This window comes from Arachis hypogaea, chromosome 19 (genome assembly GCF_003086295.3).
Source record: "Arachis hypogaea cultivar Tifrunner chromosome 19, arahy.Tifrunner.gnm2.J5K5, whole genome shotgun sequence".
NCBI classification, from domain to species: Eukaryota; Viridiplantae; Streptophyta; class Magnoliopsida; order Fabales; family Fabaceae; genus Arachis; species Arachis hypogaea.
In genome coordinates, this window is record NC_092054.1 from 153,092,728 (window position 1) to 153,117,722 (window position 24,995).

The 24,995-nt window shown below is 32.9% G+C and overlaps 1 protein-coding gene across 1 annotated transcript; it reads left to right on the plus strand.

The window, feature by feature from the left end:
• The first annotated feature begins 200 nt into the window (after nucleotides 1–200).
• LOC112777421 (uncharacterized) lies at nucleotides 201–1,007 on the plus strand. The gene is made up of 2 exons (XM_025821789.3): nucleotides 201–857; nucleotides 939–1,007. The coding sequence occupies exons 1-2, from the start codon at nucleotides 201–203 to the stop codon at nucleotides 1,005–1,007; spliced, it is 726 nt and encodes a 241-aa protein (XP_025677574.1).
• Nucleotides 1,008–24,995: the final 23,988 nt, after the last annotated feature.

Consider the following 24,995-nt stretch of genomic DNA (forward strand, 5'->3'; position numbering starts at 1 on the left):
ATTAGTGGTATTGGAAAGGTAAGCGGTGTGAACTCTTGAGGCGCATGCAGCAATTGAACGGGGATTACCATCCACTATAGTAACTCCTTCGAACTTCCCTCCATCTCTATATATCTCCCTTAAAAATTCACCAATTATTACTCCATTCAGATTCAGATATATAGTTAGTTAGTTACTGCTCGATACTCTGTCTCTGCACCATGACGACCAACACATCCACTAAAACTAGTTTGAGTATGAAGCTTCTGATAGACACAAAGAGTAAGAAAGTGCTGTTTGCAGAAGCTTCTAAGCAAGTGGTGGATTTTCTCTTCACCTTGCTTCAGTTGCCACTTGCTACCGTCATCAAGCTTTTAACCAAGGAAGCTGTGGTTGGTTGCTTGGGAAATCTTTATTCCAGCGTTGAAAACCTCAACCATGATTACTTTCAACCAAACCGATCTAAGGATCTTATCCTTAATCCAACCATTCTTGGCTCTTCACCTTCCATCTCCGGCCTCCTCCCTTCATCTGCTACAAACCACTCCAAGATAACTCTAAAGTTCTACAAGTGCAACAATCATTGCGGTTGCAGTGCTGTAACAGATGTGTACAATTCTATTTGTAGCACCGGTTCTTGTAATGGCCGTATGACGACGGAAATAAACTATTTCAAAGCCACGACGGTTGATACTTCTGGTCACAGTAATAACAACAACGACAATGGGTTTGTGAAAGGAGTGATAACCTACATGATAATGGATGATCTTGTCATTGAACCCATGTCAACAATATCCAGCATCACCATGCTTAACCGCTTCAATATCAAGGATGTTGGTGTCTTGAAAGAAACCGTCGTTCAACTTGGCATTACTGAGGTATCTCTACTCTTACCGTCATCTCATTTAAACGTAACCTATTCCAACTTTGTAATATAACCTTTAATGTGTTACGTACAGGGCTTAAAGCTACTTAAGGCATCCATGGAATCCCAGATGGTTCTCACCAGCGTTTTCTTATCTAGTTAGCTGTTGGGAATAAGACACAATTCCCCCTTGAGAAAACACCTTTGACAGAGAAATAAAATAGACACAATCACAACACAAGAATTTAACGTGGAAACTCCAATTACCGGAGAAAAAACCACGGCCGTTGTCAAATGACAACCAGAGAATATCACTATGTGAAAATTGTTACAACACATAGACTTCTTTCTCTCACCGGCACCCCAGTACACCCACACTCTTTCAAAGCAAATATCTAACTACACCTCACAACACTCTCTAATCAAAGAGTACAGAGGAAAAGAAAAATCAGATACAAGCTTAAAGTGTTTCTGACTGGTGCAAAAACAAATGGAGAACTTAGCCTCATATTTATAGCCTAGGCCACCCACTCCATTTGCTATCCTAAGCAATGTGGGACTAATTCAACCAAATCCTAACAATCTCCACCTTGATTGAAATAGTCACACATCTTCAGCTTCCATTGTCAACACCGACAATTCTTTGCTGCCATTGTCTATACCGACAATCATAGTTCAGAGAACTATCATACTCCACCATGAAAGTATACTCACTTGGAATTAGACCACTCCAAGAATTTCGCCTTGGTACAGATCGAAACCTTGCTGAAAATTCATGGTGCAACTTCCAAATTGGCTTTTCCTGGAAGTTCTTCAGCCATCGACCTAACTCCGCCACACACCTTGCATCTCAACGCCAACCAATGCCCGTGTGCAATTGTGGACCTGATTGCCACAACTTATCCTTATCCATGGCAGTGCGGTAATACCATGAGGATACTTCTTGTCTACTAGAGAACATCATCTTCTCTCATAGAGAGAGCAACCAGAGATCTTCTCCTTCAACGCCTTGTGCAAACCTGATTGTATCAACACATCCTTGACTTGTACTTGCCACAAGCCAAAATTGATTCTTCCATCAAATTTCTCTATTTCAAGCTTCACAGCACTTGAATATCCTGACATTGTTGCAACCGTATACTGGAATATTATAACTCAACTGTAGACCGTGCACTAGGAAGGGTCCCCAGGAAAGAGAGGTGGGTCACAATGGACACACTTAAATACCAAGTCTTTCCTTAGCCAGAACCTTTTCCAAACTGCACTCTCACAGAGTCACACTGCCTTCCAGCAACAACAACAGCAACCAAAGATCAACCTCAAGCCACAGGACAAAATTCTTTTCTGATGTGGAAGGTCAGACTAGGCTGCAACCACAGAGCATACTAAGAATAAATCCCACCGAACCGAAGCTCTGATACCACTTGTTGGGAATAAGACACAATTCCCCCTTGAGAAAACACCTTTGACAGAGAAATAAAATAGACACAATCACAACACAAGAATTTAACGTGGAAACTCCAATTACCGGAGAAAAAACCACGGCCGTTGTCAAATGACAACCAGAGAATATCACTATGTGAAAATTGTTACAACACATAGACTTCTTTCTCTCACCGGCACCCCAGTACACCCACACTCTTTCAAAGCAAATATCTAACTACACCTCACAACACTCTCTAATCAAAGAGTACAGAGGAAAAGAAAAATCAGATACAAGCTTAAAGTGTTTCTGACTGGTGCAAAAACAAATGGAGAACTTAGCCTCATATTTATAGCCTAGGCCACCCACTCCATTTGCTATCCTAAGCAATGTGGGACTAATTCAACCAAATCCTAACATTAGCCTCATGCTTCTGCCATCTTAAGCACTTAAATTAATAGTTTTAATATCTACTATGAGATCAATACGGCTATGTTTTGTCTCCTTTGGTTTATTTTATGCTTCATGTTGGGTTGCTTTGAATTAACATTAAGACTGCATTTTCTTTGTTTTAGACCGTGTTTACCCTTTATTATTTATGCAGCTATCAGACAATATTATCTCCTTGTCAATTCGTTTCTAATTTTTTATCTTCTGTTTATTTATTATTAAGTCTTCTCCTTTCTACTTCTGGTTTCCTTTCTTCACAATCAAACAAACGATTTCAATCTTGCAAAGCCCCATTACTTAGGCATTTTGATATAAGCGCACATTTAATAAAAATAAAGATTGAACTAGTGTGTTAGTTAAATTTCAGGGTGATAAATTGCACTTATAATTTGTGTCTTCTATATTATATGTTGCTGAAAGTTTATTCTTAGACCACTTATTATGGTGGTAACGAAAAATTGGTGTTGAACTTCTGCCAATAGACAAGTGTTTTCTTATTAATAAAGTCTTCCGTGTTTATTTGTCAAAGCATGATATTGTTAATACTCTTAATTTATTCTGAATCTTGACCACAAAAACTCGGTAAAAATATGAGAGTATAGAAATTATAGTTATAGTTAACTGGACGCCGAACAAAATGACATACATGTAATCATAATATCATATAACTAAATTAGCATCTTTGGAGAAACAAAAAGTCCTGAAAAAAATTCATGTAAAATCAAAAGGACGTTTTTGTTGCTATAAACAAATTTTCACAATTACTTAAACATGCTTACAATTCATTTCTTGTAAATCAAGGGATGTCCCAGTAACATGAGATGTTTAGAATAACATTTTGCCGGGATCAAAAAGGTTAATTAACTATTATGAAATGTACAATGCTAGATAACTAATGATTTTTTTGAACAATCTAAACAACCACCAATCAAATAAAAACATACTACACCTCTAAATTACTTATCTAAATTGTTGAAGAAACTATTTGAACCCTTAAGATTCCAAGTTCTTCAGGAAAACACTTGTTAAAACCATATCGGATTGTATAGATTCCTTCAGTAGCTTTAAGCCCCGTCAACACAAAAGAAAAAAAAAAACACAGTTCAAAGAACATAGAGAATTGAGATTATCAATTATTTGAAACGAAATGAGAAATTGAGAATAATATAAAACATACATACCTCAGAGTAGTAAACTACGGGAAGGATGTGAATAAAACACAAACAGAGGAATTTGCATTTTTATTTTGTTGGTCAATAAACAATGAAGAAACATGTATATAATTAAATTAGTCAACAATTCTTGAAGACATTTTGAAGAGTCGAGAATAGGATAACTATTAGCGGTATTGGAAAAGCAAGTGGTGTGGACTCTCGAGGTGCATGCATGCATCAATTGAATGGGACTACCTACATTACAGTAACCCTTTCCAACTTCCCTCCATCTCTATATATAGATGTTATGCATGTATGTACTATTCACACTCTCAAATTATCAATTCTCTAAGTCATGATGACGACTACATCCACTAAAACTTACAGTTTGAAGCTTCTAAGGAAGTGGTGGATTTCCTCTTTACCTTGCTCCACTTGCCACTTGCTACCGTCGTCAAGCTTTTAACCAATAAGCAAGCTGCTACTGTTGCTTGCTTAGGCAACCTCTATTCCAGCGTTGAAAACCTAAACTGTGATTACTTGCAACCAAACCTAGTGTATGTTCGGATTATAGTTTCCAAATGAGAGTTTGTATAAAAGTAATTTTCCAAACTTTGATTTTGATGAAAAGTAAGTTTGCGTTACCGTGATTTATGTTTGGCAATTTTTATATCAAAATGGATTATAGTAAAATAAATGTTGTTTGAAATATACTACTTAAAATCATTTTTAGATGAAAAATTACTAAAAGAGACATTAATTTAAATAATTTTTTATATTATCCTATCATTTTACTTTAGATATTTGAATAAATTTTATTAATTTATTTTATAACAAAATTAATATTTACTTACTAAATTAAAGTAACATATAAAAAATTGATAAAATATATTTTAATACATAAAATACTAAAAGAGTGCTATACATTTTATAATGTCAAATAAAAAGAAAATGTTCTATATTATTTTAGTACTGCTATTATTCTTTAATTTAGTATTATTTTGGACTATAAATTTTTATAATTAGTATATAATAAAAATAAAAATAAAGTACAATAAAAAGTATAATAAAAACAAAAAAATAAAAAAATTCGTACAAACATAGAATATAATAATTACAACTAACAACATACATCATATGAACAAAAAAATTACAATAAAAAAAATAAAATTCATATGAATAAAACTAAATAAAAAAATAAAAATTTTATACACAACATAAATATAGTACAATAAAAGATAGAAAAAAAGAATTTATATAAACAAAAAATAATAAAAATATCATAAAAATTAATAAAAATAAGAATTTATATCAATAATAGTTGTCATATAAATAAAAAATACAATAAAAATATGACATCACAACACTAAAAAAATAATATTAGAATACAAAAGTAATATAAAAAATATTTATATATAAATAAAAAAATATAATAAAAAACATAAAAATCAAAATATGAAAGAGAGTACTAAAAGTAATAAAAAAATTAAAATATTTATATGTAACAAATCTGAAAGATTTTGATGAAAAAAAAATTGAAACCAAGAACATATGCAAAGAACTATTGTGAAAATTATATGGTTACTTACATCATTTTTATAGAAGAAAAATGAAGGATAGGATTGGTAGAAGAGGAATAATTTTCTTACTTAATTTCTCAATTGTAATTAGCCTTCCCCAACGTGAACGCAGAAGCTAGAATTTTTAGCTTCCTGTAAACCTACGTTTAGAGGCAAAATTACTTCTGGTCCAGAGTTTCAAAGAGATGCCAAACATAAAGATAGGACGTTCAAAGGACTCAAACGAGCTTCTCTCTTCTCCAACGTGAACTTCAAACACACCCTTATTAGTTATCAAAACCGAACCAATAATTGAATTGGATTATTGGTTGAACCGATAAGTTACTGGTTAAACAGGTTAATTTGATCCTATGTAAATAAAAAATAGTCAAAAAAATTAAAATTAAAATTTAAAATACATATTTTTACTAACATTTTAAGAATATCTAACTATTCTAAAACAATATGAAACAGGAACAATAAGTATTTTGTTAATTTTACTCTATCATAAGTATTTTATTTTGTTTTTATATTAAAATAATTATTATTTTTAAATTTTAACAATTTATTAATTTTACTATTATATACTACAAGTATTTATTAAAAATAATATTAATAGATATATATAATTATGAAAAGAAAAAATAAGTGAGCTTATAATTATTGTTAAATAAAAATATAATTAATTTAAAAATAAGTGAATTTATAACTAAAATTAAACAAAAGTAAATTATTTGATAAAAGATATCTCTATATATTATAATTTGCAAATAAATTAACAAGAACTTCCAAGTAGTTCGGTCGGATCGGTCTCACCGAGTTTGATCGATTTTTTCTTATTCACTTCAGATTTGACCGGTTCTCTACCTTGTTTGGTTCAAGCAACGGACCGGATTAGTATAAGATCCAGTTCATTGGTTTTTCAGTTAAATTGACCGGTCCGGTCCAGTTTTAATAACTATGATTGAAAGATATCAGAAGGTGTGAAAGTGTGAGAGAAAGTGAGATCACAAGAAGCAGAGCAAGAGAAGAGAAAGAGCAGAGAAAAGATGTGGAGAAAAGATAGTATTATTCATAATGATGATTGCTAAGATCTTACGGTGAAGAAGTGTTTCTTATATAGCATCATAGAGCTTAGTTCTCTAACTAACTTGTAACTAAATGCCACTTCAGCAGCTCAACAAACTATAACAAACTTAGCTCCTCACTAACTAACCATATCAGACTAAATGTCTCTCCTAACTTCTTCTGCTACACCCAACATCCCCCTCAAACTGAGGATGGTTGAGTAACCAACCTTAGTTTGGACTGAAACTGAATGAAAACACAAAGAGAAATTAGCTTGGTGAGTAGATCCGCTATCTGATCTTGGGTAGGAATGTGCATGACATGAGTAAGCTGCTGAGTAATCCTGTGACGAATAAAGTAGATATTGATTTCGAAGTGCTTCGATCTACTATGAAGAATCGGGTTCTTGGCCATGGGAAATGTGCTTTGATTATCACAGAACAGAACTGGAACTGGACCGAGGGATATGTGCATCTCATGTAGCAACTTCTGCGCCCAAATGACATCAGTCAACGCATCTGCCGGTGATCTAAACTCAACCTCAGTACTTGACCATGACACAGAGCCCTACTTTCGGCAAGACCAACAGATGAGATTTGCACCCAAATAAACACAGTATCCCGTTGTCGACCTCCTATCGACGGGATCGGCAGCCCAATCAGCATCACAAAATGCTAGTAGCCGAAGATCCTTGCTCTTGTGCACTTCAAGCCCCAGTTCTATAGTGCCAGCCAAATAGCCCAAGTTAGGCTTTATCGCTTTCCAGTGCTGCTCTGTAGGTGCTTGCACAAACTGTGATACTTTATTAACGGTAAACGCAATATCTAATCTGGTGATTGTGGCGTATTGTAACCCACTAACAATCGACCGATACAGTAAGGGTTGATCAAATGGAGAACTAGAAAAATCTAATCGAAGACTACTCATCATCGGTGTGGGCATGGGTCTAGAGTTTGCCATATCAACCCTTTGTAGGAGATCCCGAATATACTTAGACTGTTTAAGCACAAGGACCCTGTTTCAGTCTTCATCACCTTAACTCCTAGAAAGAAATTCACTTTACCAAGGTCCTTTAGTGTGAAGACACTATTAAGTTGTGAAATAATGGAGTTCACCTCCCTTGGATTACTGCCAATCTTGAGAATATCGTCAACGTATGTTAGGAGGTAGATAGTGGAAGAAGAAGAGCGCTTGACAAAGAGGCAAAGATCTGAAGTGGTGCTATGAAAACCAAAGGCTTTCAATGTTCTGCTCAACTTCAAATACCAAGCACGAGGTGCTTGCTTCAACCCATACAACGCACGTTCTAGCTTGCACACCATACCGGCACCCCGTATACATCTCTCAGGTTGAGTCATGTAGACCTTTTTCAATAAATCACCATTAAGGGAGGTGGTATTGAAGTCGAATTGCCACACCTGCCAGTCATACGACACAGCCACAGTCAAAACAGTCCTAACAGTCGCTGGCTTAGCTACGGAACTGAATACTTCATCATAATCGAACCGTTCTCGCTGAAGAAAGCCCTTTGCAATGAGGTCTGCCTTATATTTTTGAACACTGCCTTTTGGATTCTGCTTAACCCGAAACACTCATCTACACTCAATGGGCTCCATTTCAGATGAGGCGTCAACCAGCTTCCATGTCCGACACCTTTGCAACGCTGCAAACTCCTCGTCCATGGCGGCTTTCCAATGCAGAGAGGAGAGAGCTTGAGCTACTGATGCTGCCTCCTCCTGAGATAGATCAATCATTGAAGGCTGAACTTTAGTTGCATAGACCTTGGGTTTAAAGATCTCCAACTTGCTACGAGTCATCATGGGATGCACATTGTGTGTAGTGCTGCTAGAAGCATTTCTAGCTCCAATACCTGACTGATCAACTGACCCTGCATTACGAGGGAAACACAGCAGTAGAAGTAGAGAAACCAGTATTTATATGTAATGGACAGATATAAACACAAGTAAAATTGACATTAGACTCTTTACTTGGGGTGATAGGGTCACAGGAGGCAAATGGGAAAAGTGACTGTGTAAGCTGAGGTTGCTGAGGAGTGGGAGTGGTGTGATCAGTGGAAGCTTGGACTAAGATATTAAAGGGTGACTGAGATGACGCCTGAGTACTACAGGGAGGTAATGGAGGATGCCTAAGCTGGATTGGAATAAGGATGGGTTGAGTTGTGTGGGGCACAATTGCTTTGGATTGAACAGTGTGACCAGCAAAGAGTGACGAAAAGAGAAACTCAGACTCATTGAACAAAACATGTCTTGAGATAAAGAGTTTTCCAGAGGGAGACATGCATTTATACCCCTTGTGATGTGGTGAATACCCTAAAAAGACATATTTGTGTGTTTTAAACTCAAACTTGTTGCTGGTGTAATGTCTTAGTTGAGGAAAGCATGTGCAACCAAATATCTTGAGAAATTGATAGTCTGGTGGTTTATTGTTGATGAGTTCGAACGATGACTTTAAGCTTGTATTGGGAGAGGGAAGTAAATTGATGAGTGAGGTTGCTGTCAGGAATGCCCCATCCCAGAACCTTAAGGGCATGGAGGCCTGAGATAAGAGTGCAAGTCCCATTTGGGTGATGTGCCGGTGTTTTCTTTCGGCACAGTCATTTTGCTGGTGCATGTAAGGGAAACTCAACCTGTGTGCTATGCCATTTTCTATCAGAAACTTGGTAAAGCTTTGAGAAAAAAATTCTTTTCTATTATTAGTTTGAAGAGTTTTGATTCGATGATTGGTCATGTTTTCCATTAGCAATTTGTATTGGATAAAGGCTTGTAAAGCTTGGGATTTGCTTTGTAAAAGGTAAAAGCAGGTGTATTTGGTTTTGGCATCAACAAACACAACATAGTAACGAAATCCAGAGCTATTTGTGGACGGTTCAAGTCCCCAAATATCCAAAAATACCAATTCTAGTAATGCATTGTACACTGTTTTAAACTCAGAAAATGGTAAGTTATGGTGTTTTCCTTGACAGCATGCATTGCACAAAGGTTCAATTACTAATTGAGCTCTTTTATTGAGTATATTAATATTACAACATTTCATCACAGCTTATACAATTTTTGCAGATGGGTGCCCTAGCCACCTGTGTCATACATCAAAAATAGAAGAAGGAAAACTATGAGATACTAGTTTATCAGCAGGTGCACGACTTTTAATGCCTTCTTTAGTGTTGTACTTTCTACACAACAAACTACTTGAGCTAGACTCATCAGCAACGAATGTGACAACTATCAACATCAATGTCACCTACTCTACTTGAAGCAAGCTTATCAATATTCAACTTATTAGAACCATACTCATCATTATCTATTTTCTTTACTTTGACCTGGAACACTCATAGATGCATCTGTCGAAGTGATTGTGGTGCACACATGACTAATGAATTTCGGTGGTTGTCTTTGGCATTGTTAAATTACAGGCTATTGATAGAAGCCACCCCCTTGGCTAGAACACTTATGTTGTCAAATTGATAGATTCCTCCCTTAAGAGATCCTTTTAGCAGTGTCTCCTTGGTTTCCTAAGCCTTCACAAAGCAATCAAACGCATGAAACTCAAAAAATACATGGCTGTGTAGGAAAAAATTAGATACACTTACGAAATTTTTGGTGATAGTTGGGACATGAAGCAAATTTATTAATCTAAAGTATTGAGAGTTAGTTGGTAAGTAAGAGTGCTTTGCCAATTCTATTTATGTTCATACATTGGCCATTATCTGTAAACACCTATTCTGTGCCTTCATACTCTGAGCCTGAAATTAGGTTGTTTGAGTCAAAGGTGAGATGATGCAATGCGCCTATATCGAGATACCATGCCTTGTCAGTGACAGGCGTTCCCGGCGGAGCTACTGTCAACAATGCATTTGCCTGCTACAGTTGATGAAAAGAGGACGAAGGAAGTGGCGGATTCGCAGCTGTTTCATGAGGATTCTGAAAATTCTGGTTGAATCGATGGTATCAATACGGTTTGTCTACTTCGACCGCAGAGCTAACATTGTGGTCTATTATTCCCATAGAAATCAGATCTTCCACCACGGAAGCCTCTGCCGCGGAATCGACCACGAAACCCTTGACCTCTGGCCTTTCCCGGCGAATTTGAGTAGGAGCCTGGTTGATATGGCTGAGCTTGAGTTTGTGATTCACCTGCACAAATTCAATTGTTGTCTTCTTGAACCGTTCAACCAGTTCCTCTTGACTCACAAGTAGCGCTTCAACTTCGCTTTCGGTAACCGTATCAACTTTGGAATTGATCATGGTAATGAAGGCGATGTACTCGTCATTCAAGCCTTGTGTCACGGCGTCAATGAACTCTTCACTAGTGAGAGGCGCACCTAGGGCTGAGAGTGCGTTTGTTACCATTTTAACCTTTGTCATATACTCTGCTACTGAGTCTTGCAATTTGATGGATTTCAGTTTTGTTTTTAGTTGTTTTACCTTTGATTTCAATCGTTTTGCAAAATAATCTTCAAGTTGATACTAGATCTCATGAGCAAATTCACAATTAGCCACTTGACTTGCAAATCCTAGATCGATAGATGCAAAGAACCATGAGACGAGAACTTGATCCTCCTGTTCCCAATTGCTGAACTCTTTTGACTCTATCTCTTCCTCTCGATCTTCTTTCGCGTTGAATCTCTTTGGAATTTTCTTTGGGTTGAGGTGATCTTTGAGTCTATTTGATTTTATGAAAGCCAGTGCCTGACATCTCTAAGGTACAAAGTTGTTCTCGTCAAACTTGAAAGAATGGTGTTGATTGCTACCTTAGTGCTGGTGACGGTGGAAGCATGAGTGGTACTTGTGTCAGCCATGGATCAAAACCTGGTACTCTGATACCATGAAAAGTATCAAAAGGTGTGAAGGTCTGAGAGAGTGTGAGATCACAAATAGAGTTATAAGGAGAAAAAGAGAAGAAAAAAGATGTGAAAAAAAAAGAAGAATATTATTCATAATGATGATTACTAAGTTTTTATAGTAAAGAAGTGCTTCTTATATAGCATCATAGAACTTAACTTAACTCTCTAACTAACTTATAACTAAACGTCAGTTGCTCAACAAACTATAACAGACTTAGCTCCTCACTAACTAACCATATCAGATTAAGTGCCTCTCCTAAACTTTTTCTGCTACACCCAACACCTATCTAAGGATGTTATCCACTTCTCCTTAATCCAACCATTCTTGCTTCTTCAGCTTCCATCTCCGGCCTCCTTCCTTCTACTTTTAAATATCACTCCCAGTCCCAGACTACTCAAATTCTGTACAAGTGTTCGAAAGGTTTTAATAAAGAGGAGTATTAGGGGGTCAGCAACTTTTGTGTTTTGTAACCATTAATTGGCCATTAATAGTGTTTTTAACAGTGTGAGATTAAATCTAATGGTTTAAAATTATTCAATTTTCTTTTGATGGTTAAATGTTAGCCAACTTTTTAAAAAATTTGCTGGCCCGAGACTTTCTCTTTAATAAATGCAGTGACAACATTGTAACTGATGTGTATGGCTCTCATTGTGACTGGTCGTATGACGACGGAAATGACGTATATCAAGCGTCAAGGCGTGGCACCAGTTCAATGTCAACCATATCCAGCATCAACATGCTTAGTGACCAGTTCAATGTCAAGAACGTTGGTATCTTGAAAGACGCTTTTGTTCAACTCGGCATCAACGAGGTATGTGATGATGTATCTCTCCTATAATATCTTCAAATTAAAGTGGGAGTGTTGAGTAGTATTTTCTATGTTTCAATCTGTTATCCTTTAAATTATACTCATAATTATGAATTATCTCTATTTGTGTGTTATTACAGGGCTTGAAGATATTGAAGACATGTATGGAAGAGTCTGAAATGGTTCTCCAAGCGTTTTCTTAGATTCATCAATATAATTTCGGATCTTAAGCATTTATATTAATATTTTTAATTTTTATTTTATTAGGTTTATTTGCTTTAGTTGTTGAGAAATATTCACGTTACGTTTCTTGTTAGTTTTGCTTAAATCTGTTTCTTGTTTTACTACAGATTTGTCTTTTAGCTATTATCTATCTTTTGTTCAAAAATCTTGTTGGTTACCTATACTTTTCCTATTTATTATTATCTGGCTTCACTTCTTCACAGTTAAACTAATAATTTGAATATTGTAAAGCCTCACCACGTAAGCATTTTGTGAAATATTAAACGATTATATTAATTAAATATCAGGATGATATTGCACTTCTAATTTTTAAATTTTAGTCTTCTACTGATTTTAGGCTAGTTGTTTGGGTACAAATTTAGAGTTTATGCTTACGCTACGTTTATGGGGGTAACCGTAAAACCAGTTTTCTCTTAATATTAAAATCATGTTTATTTGTCAATGCGCATGATGATATCACTGTTGCTTCATTTTAAAACAACATTTTGTCCGGATGGGAAGTGGTTAAATAGACCAACATTGAGATCGTAAAGTAATTGAGTAGAAAACAATTCATTTTATTGTATTATTGTTCGAAATACACAAGTGTAGAAGATAAAGTGATCACACATCCTGAACACAAGAAACATATATTAAGACCAATAAAGACAAAGCAAACTTAAGCAACCATTTGAACCCTTAAGATTCCAAATTATTTAAGAAAACATTTGTCAAAACCATCTCGGACTCCATAGATTCCTTCAGTACCTTTAAGCCCTGTCAACACCACAAAAAAAAAAAAAAAAAACAGTTCAAAGAACATATAGATAGAGTTGAGATTATTATTTGAATCCAAACGAAGAGAATAAAATAAAACTTATATCAATATAATACTATTCGCACACTAAAATCAACTATTAATATATTTATGTATAAATACATGTGTGGTTTAATTTATTTTCAATGTGTATTTATATTGCTGTTTCAAATTAGCATACTGCTGGAACATATATACCTCAGTGACACCGAGGTGAACGTGCATTTCTTTCAAGACAGCAAGATCTTGTACATTGAAGTGGTTAAGCAGGGAGATAATGACCAAGTCATCCATCACCATATATGTCACCACTTCTTTCACAAACCCACTACGGGGTGTTGTAGTGCTTCTAGGATTGTGTACGGGGCAACATTCACAGCTGCAGGGAAACCGGGGAATATCGGGTTCTTCGTAATAAGCGGTGTTGTTATTATTAGTTGAATCAGGCAGAAGATCCTGATTAATTATAATTTCCTAACTTATTTGTGGGTAATACATATATTAATTATAATCTCAAATTATACTATTTTAAATTAAATGACTTATATAACGATGATCTTATTTATTATTTTAAATGGTAATTGGATAAGTCATTATTATTTTTGATTTAGAATTAAATGAGAATAAAATCGGATATTATCTTTTGTTCCTTAGATAATTATCTTTTTTGGATTTTAGATATATTATCTTTTGTGCTTAAGATATTATTTTATTTGGGCTTAAGAGTTTAATGAGTGTCATGCTCAAATATAAATAGACCTACAGGGTTTCGTCCCCAATATACCAAAGCCGCTTTTGTTGCTCTTTCCCCGTCAAAAGAGTCACAGTTCAGCCACCTAGAAATACAGAAGGCTTTGGTTGAGGAAGATCGAAGGAACCACAAGATCCAAATTCTTCCATCAATTTCTGACTCTTACGAATAAAGGTACGCTTCCGCATTATATTATATTTTTTGTGATTCAATATGGATGATTTGAGATATTAAAATTAATTTATTCCAACAAGTGATATCAGAGCCATCCATAATTGAGCCATTAAAAATATTAAATTTTTTTATTTCACCGGATCAAAACATGTTTGCGTTGTTTGGATCGAATTCAATTTTGTGAATCCGGTAAATTCGTTATTTGTTTTTTTTTTTTAATGTGTATACATTGACCTTATGAATTCAGTGCCTTCTTTATATGTATTGATTTATTTGTTATGAATTTTGTACATGTGAATGTACTGCGCCTTTGATATATGAGTAAAGCAACATATGTGTGTAGATAATAATCATGCACCTCTTCTGTTTCATGGATTCGTTTTTTTTTTTTTTTGAGAAAATAGTGATAATAAGTTGCCGATAATATATACGAAGTTAGTGGCGTTCTTAATTTTTTTTTAAGATTTAATTTTTTGTGCAGTTAAAAAAAATTATTTAATTGTTACATAAGGATATTAGTAACAATTTAGATTATTATACTCACCTATTTTATAAAGATTTGGTTTTGAAATAAATTGATTGAACATTATACTACCAAAGTAGCCTCTTTTGTGAAAATTGATTTATTTAAAACATTAGGAATATGGTGATATGTAATTCATTCGAATATTGGTCGGCTCAAAGGAAGGCCTATATTTGGCCGAATTACATTCACATATTAATGGTAAATAAATATTTGGGTAACTGATTAAGAATAAAGTAATGCTTATTATTTATGCGGATAATAATCGGCCCAAAGGAAGTTTATTGTTTAGCCAAATAATAAGCATTGCACACTTTTGTTTATTTTCTATTAATTATGCGGTCAATAATCGGCCCAAAGGAATATTATTGTTTGGCCAATTAATAGAAAATATATGCGATAATAAATAGGTTGCAAAGTTTAAGTTTCCATGTGCGTATTAAGTCAGTCCAAAGAAAGGCTTAATGTGTGACAGGAATTTTGACAATATTTGATTACTGCAATGAGAGTATCACTTACAGTTAATTTTTCTATCCAAAGATTGAAAATTAATGTTGTGCTAGATATCTCAATATGGATTTTTTTCCATTAATTAACTAATGTTTACTGCATGTTTATTTGTTCTAATCCAGAAACTATGACTTTAGCTACCAATGTTTCTGCACAAATTAGCAGTATTCCTATGATGAATGGTTCAAACTTTAAAGTTTGGAAGGATACCGTGGAGATTGTCCTCGGTTGTATGGATCTAGATATAGCTCTTCGAGAAGAGAAACCCACTTCCATCCGAAAAACCTCAATGAGGTTAAAATAGAGAAGTGGGAGAGATCCAATCGAATGAGTATTATGATCATGAAACGCTCAATTCCTGAGGCGTTTTGGGGCTCAATTACTGAGAATAAAGATGCCAAACAGTTCCTGAAAGATGTTGAAAAATTCTTTACTAAGAATGAAAAGGCGGAGGCAAGTAGCCTTTTGAGCAAACTTGTCTCCATGAAGTATAAAGCTAAAGGGAACATAACGGAGTACATTATGGAAATGTCTCATCTTGCTTCAAAATTGAAAGCACTAAAGTTAGAGTTGTCTGAAGATTTACTCGTGCATTTCATTTTGATTTCCCTTCCTGCACACTTTGGGCAATTCAAAGTGAGTTATAACACTCTGAAGGACACTTGGTCCTTAAATGAGCTTATATCTCACTGTGTGTAAGAAGAAGAGAGGCTGCAACAAGATAAGACTGAAAGTGCTCACATGGCTTCATCTTCTCAGTATAAAAAAAAGCGTGATACTACTGCGGATGTGCCTTCTCAGCAGAAAAAGGCTAAGAAACAAGATCAAGTTTCAACTTGTTTTTTCTGTAAGAAGGTGGGACACATGAAGAAGGATTGTACCAAATATGCCACTTGACATGTAAAGAAGGGTATAATTTTTACTTTCGTTTGTTCTGAGGCTAGTTTAAGTTATGCACCTGTTGATACTTGGTGGGTAGATTCTGCTGCTACTACTCATGTAAGTGTTACTATGCAGGGTTGCCTGTGGAGCTGACCGCCAAGTGATGCTGAAAGATACATCTATGTGGCAGACGGCAATATAGTTTCAGTCGAAGCTATAGGAACCTTTAAATTATGTTCCACGAGTGGATTTTACTTGGATTTATTAGAGACATTTATGTACCGTCATTTAGACGGAATTTGGTTCTCGTTTGGACAAATCAGGTTATTTTTGTTCGTTCGGAGACAATAAAGTCAATCTCTTCTATAATTCAAATAATATTTGCTCTGGTCATTTAGTGGATAATCTATATAGGCTTGACTTAAATCCCTATAATAATGAAATACTGCAAACGGGTACAAAACGAAAACTAAATGAGAATTCGGCATCATTATGGCACAAACGCCTAGGTCACATCTCTAAACAGAGAATTCAGAGGCTCGTGTCGGATGGAATTCTTGGACTCCTAAATTTAGCAGACTTTGAAGTCTGCATTGAGTGCATAAAGGGGAAAAGGACAAACGAAAGAAAATTAGGTACCGAGAGAGCTAAAAATGTCTTAGAACTGATACATACCGATATATGTGGCACATTCCCTACTGTCTCTTGGAATGGACAACGGTACTTTATTACGTTCATAGATGATTACTCTCGTTACGGGTATCTATATTTAATTCATGAAAAGTCCCAAGCCTTGGATGTTTTCAAGTCTTTCAAAGCTGAAGTTGAACTTCAACTTGGAAAGAAAATTAAAGCTGTCAAATCTGATCGTGGTGGTGAATACTACGGAAGATATGATGGTTCAGATGAGCAATGTCCCGGGCCTTTTGCTCTTTTCCTAGAGGAGTGTGGTATTGTTCCGCAATACACCATGCCAGGCAAACCTAGCATGAATGGTGTTGCAGAGCGAAGGAACCGAACTCTTAAAGACATGGTGAGAAGTATGATTAGTCATTCTTCCTTGCCTGAATCACTCTGGGGAGAAGCCTTAAAGACCGCAGTGTACATCCTTAATAGGGTGCCGAGCAAAGCAGTTAACAAAACCCCATATGAAATTTGGACTGGGAAAAGGCCCAGTATAAAGCATTTGCATATTTGGGGATGTTCAGCTGAGGCGCGACCTTATAGGCCGCATGAAAGAAAATTGGACTCAAGGACAATTAGTAGCTACTTTGTTGGTTACGTTGAGCGATCACGGGGGTACAAGTTTTACAATCCTGCATCAAGGTCTAATTTTGAGACGGGAAATGCGAGATTTCTTGAGGATGTTGAGTTTGGGGGGAAGAAAATTAGGGGTGGCAAAGCGGGCCGGCCCGCGCCCAACCCGCCCCGCCCCGCCTAGGCCCGCTCTATAAACGGGGCGGATCGGCCCGCCCCGCCAACTAAAATGGGTTCAAAATGCTAGCCCGCCCCGCTTTATGGCGGATTGGCGGGTTGGTGGGCTAGCCCGCTTCTTTTTTTTTTATAAATAAAATTCATTAAAATTAACCAAAAAATAATAATTAAAAAATCAAATACAAATAAAAAATAGTCAAAATTATAATATAATTTTTTTACTATTTTTTTTTTATTTTTAACTTCAATAAAATTGTTCAAAATAATATTTGTCAATAAAATCGTTTTTATTTTTAAAAATAAGTCACATAATTTGAGCATATATACAAAATTGTAAAATAAAATAAATAAAGTTAATAACTAAAAGAAGAATAAAACAAAAAATGAAAAAAAAGTGTTTAAAAATTCTATAATTATTAATTTTATAATAGTAATCACACTTTTTATTTAATAAAAAAATAAAAAATAAAAAGCTTCGGCCCGGCGGACCGGCCCGCCCCGTCCCGCCAAAACCTGCCAATTTGGCGGTGCGGGTTTGGCGGACTTTTTTAATTTGGCGGACTCCAAATCCTAGCCCAACCCGCCTTTTTTAGCGGGTTTAGCGGATCGGCCCGACGGGCTCGACCCGTTTTGCCACCCCTAAAGAAAATATTAGGAATGTTGCTTTTGATGAGGATTCTATAACTGACAATGATCAGGACCTTGTGCCTATTATTGTTCAAGATACAGTTATAGTACAAGAGCACAATGAGAATCTTGCTGTAAATCCAGCTATAGTACAAGAGAACAATGAGAATATTGTTGTTGCTCAAGATACTGCTACAACACAGGAAAATAATGAGAATCCTCCTCAATCCCAATCCATACAGCAAGCTCAACAACCTCAAGAAGTGTCATTAAGGAAATCCAATAGAGAAAGGAGAAAATCCATCTATGGTCTCAAACAAGTTTTCCGTTAATGGTATCACAAGTTCATCAAGTCATTACCTCATGATTTTGAGGTAAATATCATAGATGAGTGTGTATACTGCAAGTTCAGTGGGAGTAAATACATTTCTTTTGGTCTTATGTGTTGATGACATTCTACTTGCCAGTAACGATATAGGCTTGTCGCATGAATTTAAGAAATTTCTATCGAACAAATTTGAAATGAAAATTCTTAGTGATGCATCTTTTGTATTAGGAATCGAGATACTAAGAGATCGCTCTCAAGGTATTCTTGGATTATCACAAAAGAACTATATCGAAAAGATTTGAAGTAGATATAGCATGGAAAGTTGTAGACCAATGGACACACCCGTAGCTAAAGGAGACAAGTTCAGTCTAAAGCAATGCCCTAAAAATGATCTTGAGAGGACAATAATGCATGATAAACCTTATGCATTAGCACTAGGAAGCTTAATGTATGCTCAAGTCTGCACATGTCCCGATATATCATTTATAGTATTGTTAGGAAATTATTTCCTAACTTATTTGTGGGCAATACATATATTAATTATAATCACAAATTATGCTATTTCAAATTAAATGACTTATATAATGATGATCTCATTTATTGTTTTAAATGCTAATTGGATAAGTCATTATTACTTTTGATTTGGAATTAAATGAGAATAAAACCGGATATTATCTTTTGTTCCTTAGATAATTATCTTTTTTGGATTTTAGATATATTATCTTTTGGGCTTAAGATACTATTTTATTTTGGCTTAAGGGTTTAATGGGTGCCATGCTCAAATATAAATAGACCTACAGGGTTTCGGTCCCCAATATACCAAAGCCGCCTTTGTTGCTCTTTCCTCATCAAAAGAGTCACAGTTCAGCCACCTAGAACTACAGAAGGCTTTGGTTGAGGAAGATCGAAAGAACCATAAGATCCAAATTCTTCCATCAATTTCTGACTCTTACAAATAAAGATACGCTTCCACATTATATTATATTTTTTGTAATTCAATATGGATGATCTGGGATATTAAAATTAATTTATTCCAACAGACCCGAGATAAGAGTTGAAGAGGTAGGAGAAACGTTTAGTTTTAAGAGGATATTCTTAGATACGTTTGGTTGCATGTAAGTAGGGTCGAGATTCTGAACACTTGAATATAGATTGCCTAAGCAACCAACCACGTGTTTCTTGGTTAAAAGCTTCACCACCGCACCAAGAGGCAGTTGAAGCAAGGTGAAGAGGAAGTCCACCACCGCCTTTGAGGCTTCCGCAAACAGCACTTTCTCACGCTTTGTGTCCACCAGAAGCTTCATGCTCAAACTACTTGATGCCATAACAAAATAAATAAAAACAAATTGCTTTGTGTATGTGTATAGCAGGATTATTGATTGATTTATATAGGGTGATTCCGTGGTTGCATTCTTGGAATTTGGAAAGGGTTAGTTTTGCATAATTACTTTTCCTATTTTGTATAACATCATTGCCCATACTGCTAATTAAAACTGTCTCCACACATTCAACTTACGTTATTGAAGAACATTGTCAAATTGCTACCACTACTGTTGTTTAACGCTTCAAGATCACTCCGATCCGCATTCATACAAAGTTTATGAAAAAAATTGTGTATTGCTTATTAGTTTTTATTACTTACTAACAATAATGTAGTAGTAACCTAAAGTAAAATTAATTACTAAATACATGAATTATTATTACTTAAACTGATTGAAAATATCTTGATGTTAATTAGATCAATTATAGTGTTTATATTAAAATTAGTTATTAACGTTAGCTATTACTATAAAATATATAAATTAAATTATATTTATACATAAATATATTAATAATTGATTTTAGTAATTAATTTTAGTGTATAAATAATATTTTTATAATTAAATATATAAATCTAAAAATTAAGCCGGTGCATATATGTTTTCCACTTCAATTTTTAAGCTTATTCATTCTTCTTATATATCTTTATTGTCCTGTTATTATTCAATAAATAATTAAATATCCTGAATTTGTGTGCGTTAGCCGTTAAATTTTAGCTAGCTAGTCAGCAATAATAAATTAAATGGCCAAGGTTTTGGATTAGGAATCCACATCGGGTAGGATAGGATAGGATAGGATTTGAAGTTAACTTTAATTTTATCTGTGAGTTAAAATTTTTATATAAATTTAAATCTATTTTATTTGTAGATAAAAAATATCCCAATCCTAATCATACTCATTCTTAACTCGTAGGTATCTGATCTTCATTTTTCGGCCAGCCATAATTTTGTAGGCTGAGTCTGGAGTTTGAATATTTGTATTCCTTAACATTCTATTCTTATTATATATTTATATCTTGAGCTTTCTTCGTATACAAGCAAATAGTATTTCCTGAGTGTTACGCTTTTATATTCACGATCTTGTCTTAATTATCCTTCAAAGTTTCTCGAATATTATATTCTTTCTATTATTTATTATATGAATATTTTATTTTAGAGGTCGTAATACTTCGTCACCTCAACTTTACAACTTAAGCGTAAAGTTCTGTGTGATAGGGTGTTACATCCAACATGCGTGTCTTCTGTGTGTAACAATGTCTTAATCAAAAATAAAAAATTATACCCCAAACATATTTGGACACACTTAAATACCATCACGTATGAGTATATTCAGTCTTATTCTTAACATGTATTCTTGAAATAAATTTATAAATAATATATATTATTATTTATTAAAAAAATATTTTAAATATTTTATATAATTAAAATAACACATTAAAAATAATTAAAAAATTAATTTTTATTTTAGTATTAATAAAATAATAAAATATCATTATAATTTATCTAAAAAATACTTTATATTTTATATATATACTTGTCCCGTATCTTATTAAATTTTAAAATTTATATATCGATATATCTCGTGTCGTATCATCTCTCGTATCTGCGTTAGTATCCATTCATCAGAACTAATTATAATTATATATGTATATGCATTTAAATAAAAATTAATTTCAATTCTTTTTATTTACCTATTCACACTCTTCCAAAATTACTATATAACTCAAACTTTCTTAATTTATTGAATCAAAACTTTAAACATCTTTGATAAAAGTTCTTTTTCCAAACTTCTGATATTTATATATAGTTATAATTTGATCACTTTTCGTCTAAAGTTTTGATTTTCTTTACAAATACAATATTTTTAAATCATTAAAAACATTTAATCTTTTGAAAAAATCGTTAGGAAATCGAAATACACATTTACTCTTGTATTTTCTTTGCAACTATATGAATTTTTCCTCTTTCTCTCGTTTTAGTTATCCATAACCTCTCTTTTTTTTTTTATATATTTCTTTCTGCAAACCCTCGCTTTTTATTTTTCATATAGGAAAGAAGATAGAGTATGACACGGTTATGGTTTTATGGAAGTCCATAGTGTTTCACGCAGATGTGACGGTTACAATGAAAAAATTAGATGGTCCGATTTAATGCCAGAAATCGAACGGTTCGATTTGTGTCCCCAACCACGTATCGCACATGCAAATTGATGAGTCCACCAGCAGGAACGGACCTAAGTGGTGCATTAGGGGGCATTTGCCCCGTTCTTTCTTTTTTTTTTTTAAATATATACATATATAATATGCCCTACTTCAAATTTAAATGATTCCATTATAAATAAATTTATCCTAATTATTTAAGGTTTTAAATTCACTTTATCTTTTTATCATTTTGACTATTAGTTAACCTAATTAAATTTAGTGTTCTCTTATTCTCAAATTCCAGCCATCATCACTCCTTTATTCTCTTAAATCATCTTCTTACTTTCAACCTTCTTTTTCTATTTCTTTTATTTCTAGTGGTCATTTTTTCTTTATCAAAAAGTAAATTTTAAATTCTTTATTTTTTTTTATATAACTCTTTATGATTTTATATATCTTTCAATTTTATTGTTTCTCTTTTTAATATTTTCAATTACAAAATATAATTCAAGCAATTATAGTTTAAGTATTAATTTAATTTTTTATCCTCTTTATAAATTTATGTATTTTATTTTATTCTTAATTTAGTGATCCTTATTATTTATTTATTTATCTTTCGTTCTATTTTATTATATGTAATTATGTTGCATATAAATTTTTAAAGTCAATTGATCAATTTACTAATTTAGAATATATATTTTTTATTTATAAAAATAATAATAAAAAAATATTTTAAAAAGATCTTTTGTTTTATTTTATTATATGTAATTTTTTATTTTTTTACTTGAATAATTAATATACACTTTTATTTTTTTGAATTTAGATTAATATATCTTTTGATAGTAATGTATATTATTTTTGTCCCCCTCCCCAATATAAATTTTCTGGGTCCGTCACTGTCCACCAGGATGTATACACTCCAAAGCTGATTCAATCAATGCCCCATTTTCTTTCACTTTCGAACCAGCAACCAGAAATCCTCTTCTCCTCCAACTCCACCAGCTTCATTCATTCATTCTCCTCCATTGATGAACTTTTGAATCCAAAAAAATTGGACCACTCATTTTTAGTAATGCCTAGAAGAAGAAGAATAAAAGATGTCAATCGTTCGGAGCTCCACATTGCTAATTATCTTAATCATCCTAATTATGTAAATTTTTATTTTAAAAAAATTATTTTAATTAAAATAATAATTATAATATTAGAAATTAGTAGTTTATTATATGATAATGTTAGAAATTAGTGTAGTAATAATTTTTAAATATTTTAATTTAATTAAAATAATTTTAGGGATTAGTAATAATAAATTATAATGGTAATGTTAGAGATTAGGGATTAGTGTAATAATATTGTTTAGAAGGATTATTATCATTATGATAATAAATTAATTATTGTTATTAATAGAATAATTACAATAATAATAATAATAATAATAATAATAATAATAATAATAATTAAAAATGGAGATATGATAAATAAAATAATTAATATTAATTGTTATTAATGAATTTATTGTAATAATAATAATAATAATAATAATAATAATAATAATAATAATAATAATAATTCTTATTACTACTACACGTCTGATGGTTTAATTATTGTTATAATATAGGATTAATATTAAGATTGTTATTATTAGAATACGTGTGATAATAAATAAAAGTAAAGTATCGTTTTTGTCTTTAACATTTGGGGTAAGTTTTAAAGTTGTCTCTAACATTTCAATTGTCCTATTTAAGTTCCTAACGTTTCAAAATTGACTCAATGTTGTCCTGCCGTTAAAAATCCGTTAACAGAATTGACGGCAGGAAAAAAATGAGACGATTTTGAAACATTATGGACTTAAATAGGACAAAAATGTTGGGGACAAAAACGATACATAGAAATAAATTTTAATTTTATCTTTCAATATATAATATCAATTTTTTACTATACATAGTATTCAATTATTTTTTAATTACATCTAAGTAAATTACACTTAATCATATTACTTTCATTCTAAATAAATTAATTTTTTATAATTTTACTCTTAAAGATTTTTAGTTATCATGAAATGTTTGTAGAATGACTAGTATATAAACTTGCGAAAAAAAACATAATATATATACAATAAAATATAAATTATACCTTTTGTCTCTAATATATCAAAATTCTTTAAAATCATAAAAAAATAAATTTATTTAAAATAAAAGTAATGTAATTAAGTGTAATTTACTTAGATGTAATTAAAAAAAAATTGAATACTATGTACAGTAAAAAATTGATATTATTAAAAGATAAAATTAAATTAAAATTTATTTTTATATATCGTTTTTGTCCCCAACGTTTTCGTCCTATTTAAGTCCTTAACGTTTCAAAATCGTCTCAATTTTGTTCTGCCGTCATTTCTGTTAACGAATCCCTAACGGCAGGACAACATTGAGTCAATTTTGAAATGTTAGGAACTTAAATAGGACGATTGAAACGTTAGGGACAACTTTGAGACTTACCACAAATGATGGGGACAAAAACGATACTTTACTCATAAATTAATTAGTATAAATTGTTCAAGGTTGCGAAAACTGAACCGGTCAATGAACCGGTGAGGCAACTGGTTTACTGGTTCAGTGGTTCGACCGGAATTCAACCGTGGTTCAACTGGTTTAATTAAATATTAAGTAAAATTATTAAAAATTTAATATATAATTTTAAATATTTAAATTCAATAATTTTTAAGTCAAAAAATTTTAATATGAAAATAATTTTAGAGATATACTTCAACATGAGACTAAAAGGTATTATACCTCAAAATTTGATATTAGTAATTTTCTTAAAAAATTTATTAATAAGGTTTGGTTAACTAATGTATACTAGTTAAACATAGACAAAATTACAACTACACAATTATAAGAACTCATAACACTGAACCAAAAATTAGAGAGATAAACACCGTGGATACAATTTGTTCTTAATGCATAATATAATTTCTTTCTACAATGAAACTAGAAGCACTAATACTGGATAGGTTAAGATGCTCAATAAAAACATTAATAGGGATAATATATTCATATTAATTAACACAAAGTCTCTCTATTATTTAGATATAAATGGTACCAA

What these genes read in the sequence shown, in the direction of transcription:
- LOC112777421 (XM_025821789.3), top strand. Translation starts at nt 201, where the DNA reads ATGACGACCAACACATCCACTAAAACTAGTTTGAGTATGAAGCTTCTG. An exon ending in TTCAACTTGGCATTACTGAG is followed by an intron (nt 858 to 938) that starts GTATCTCTACTC and finishes TGTTACGTACAG; the next exon opens with GGCTTAAAGCTACTTAAGGC.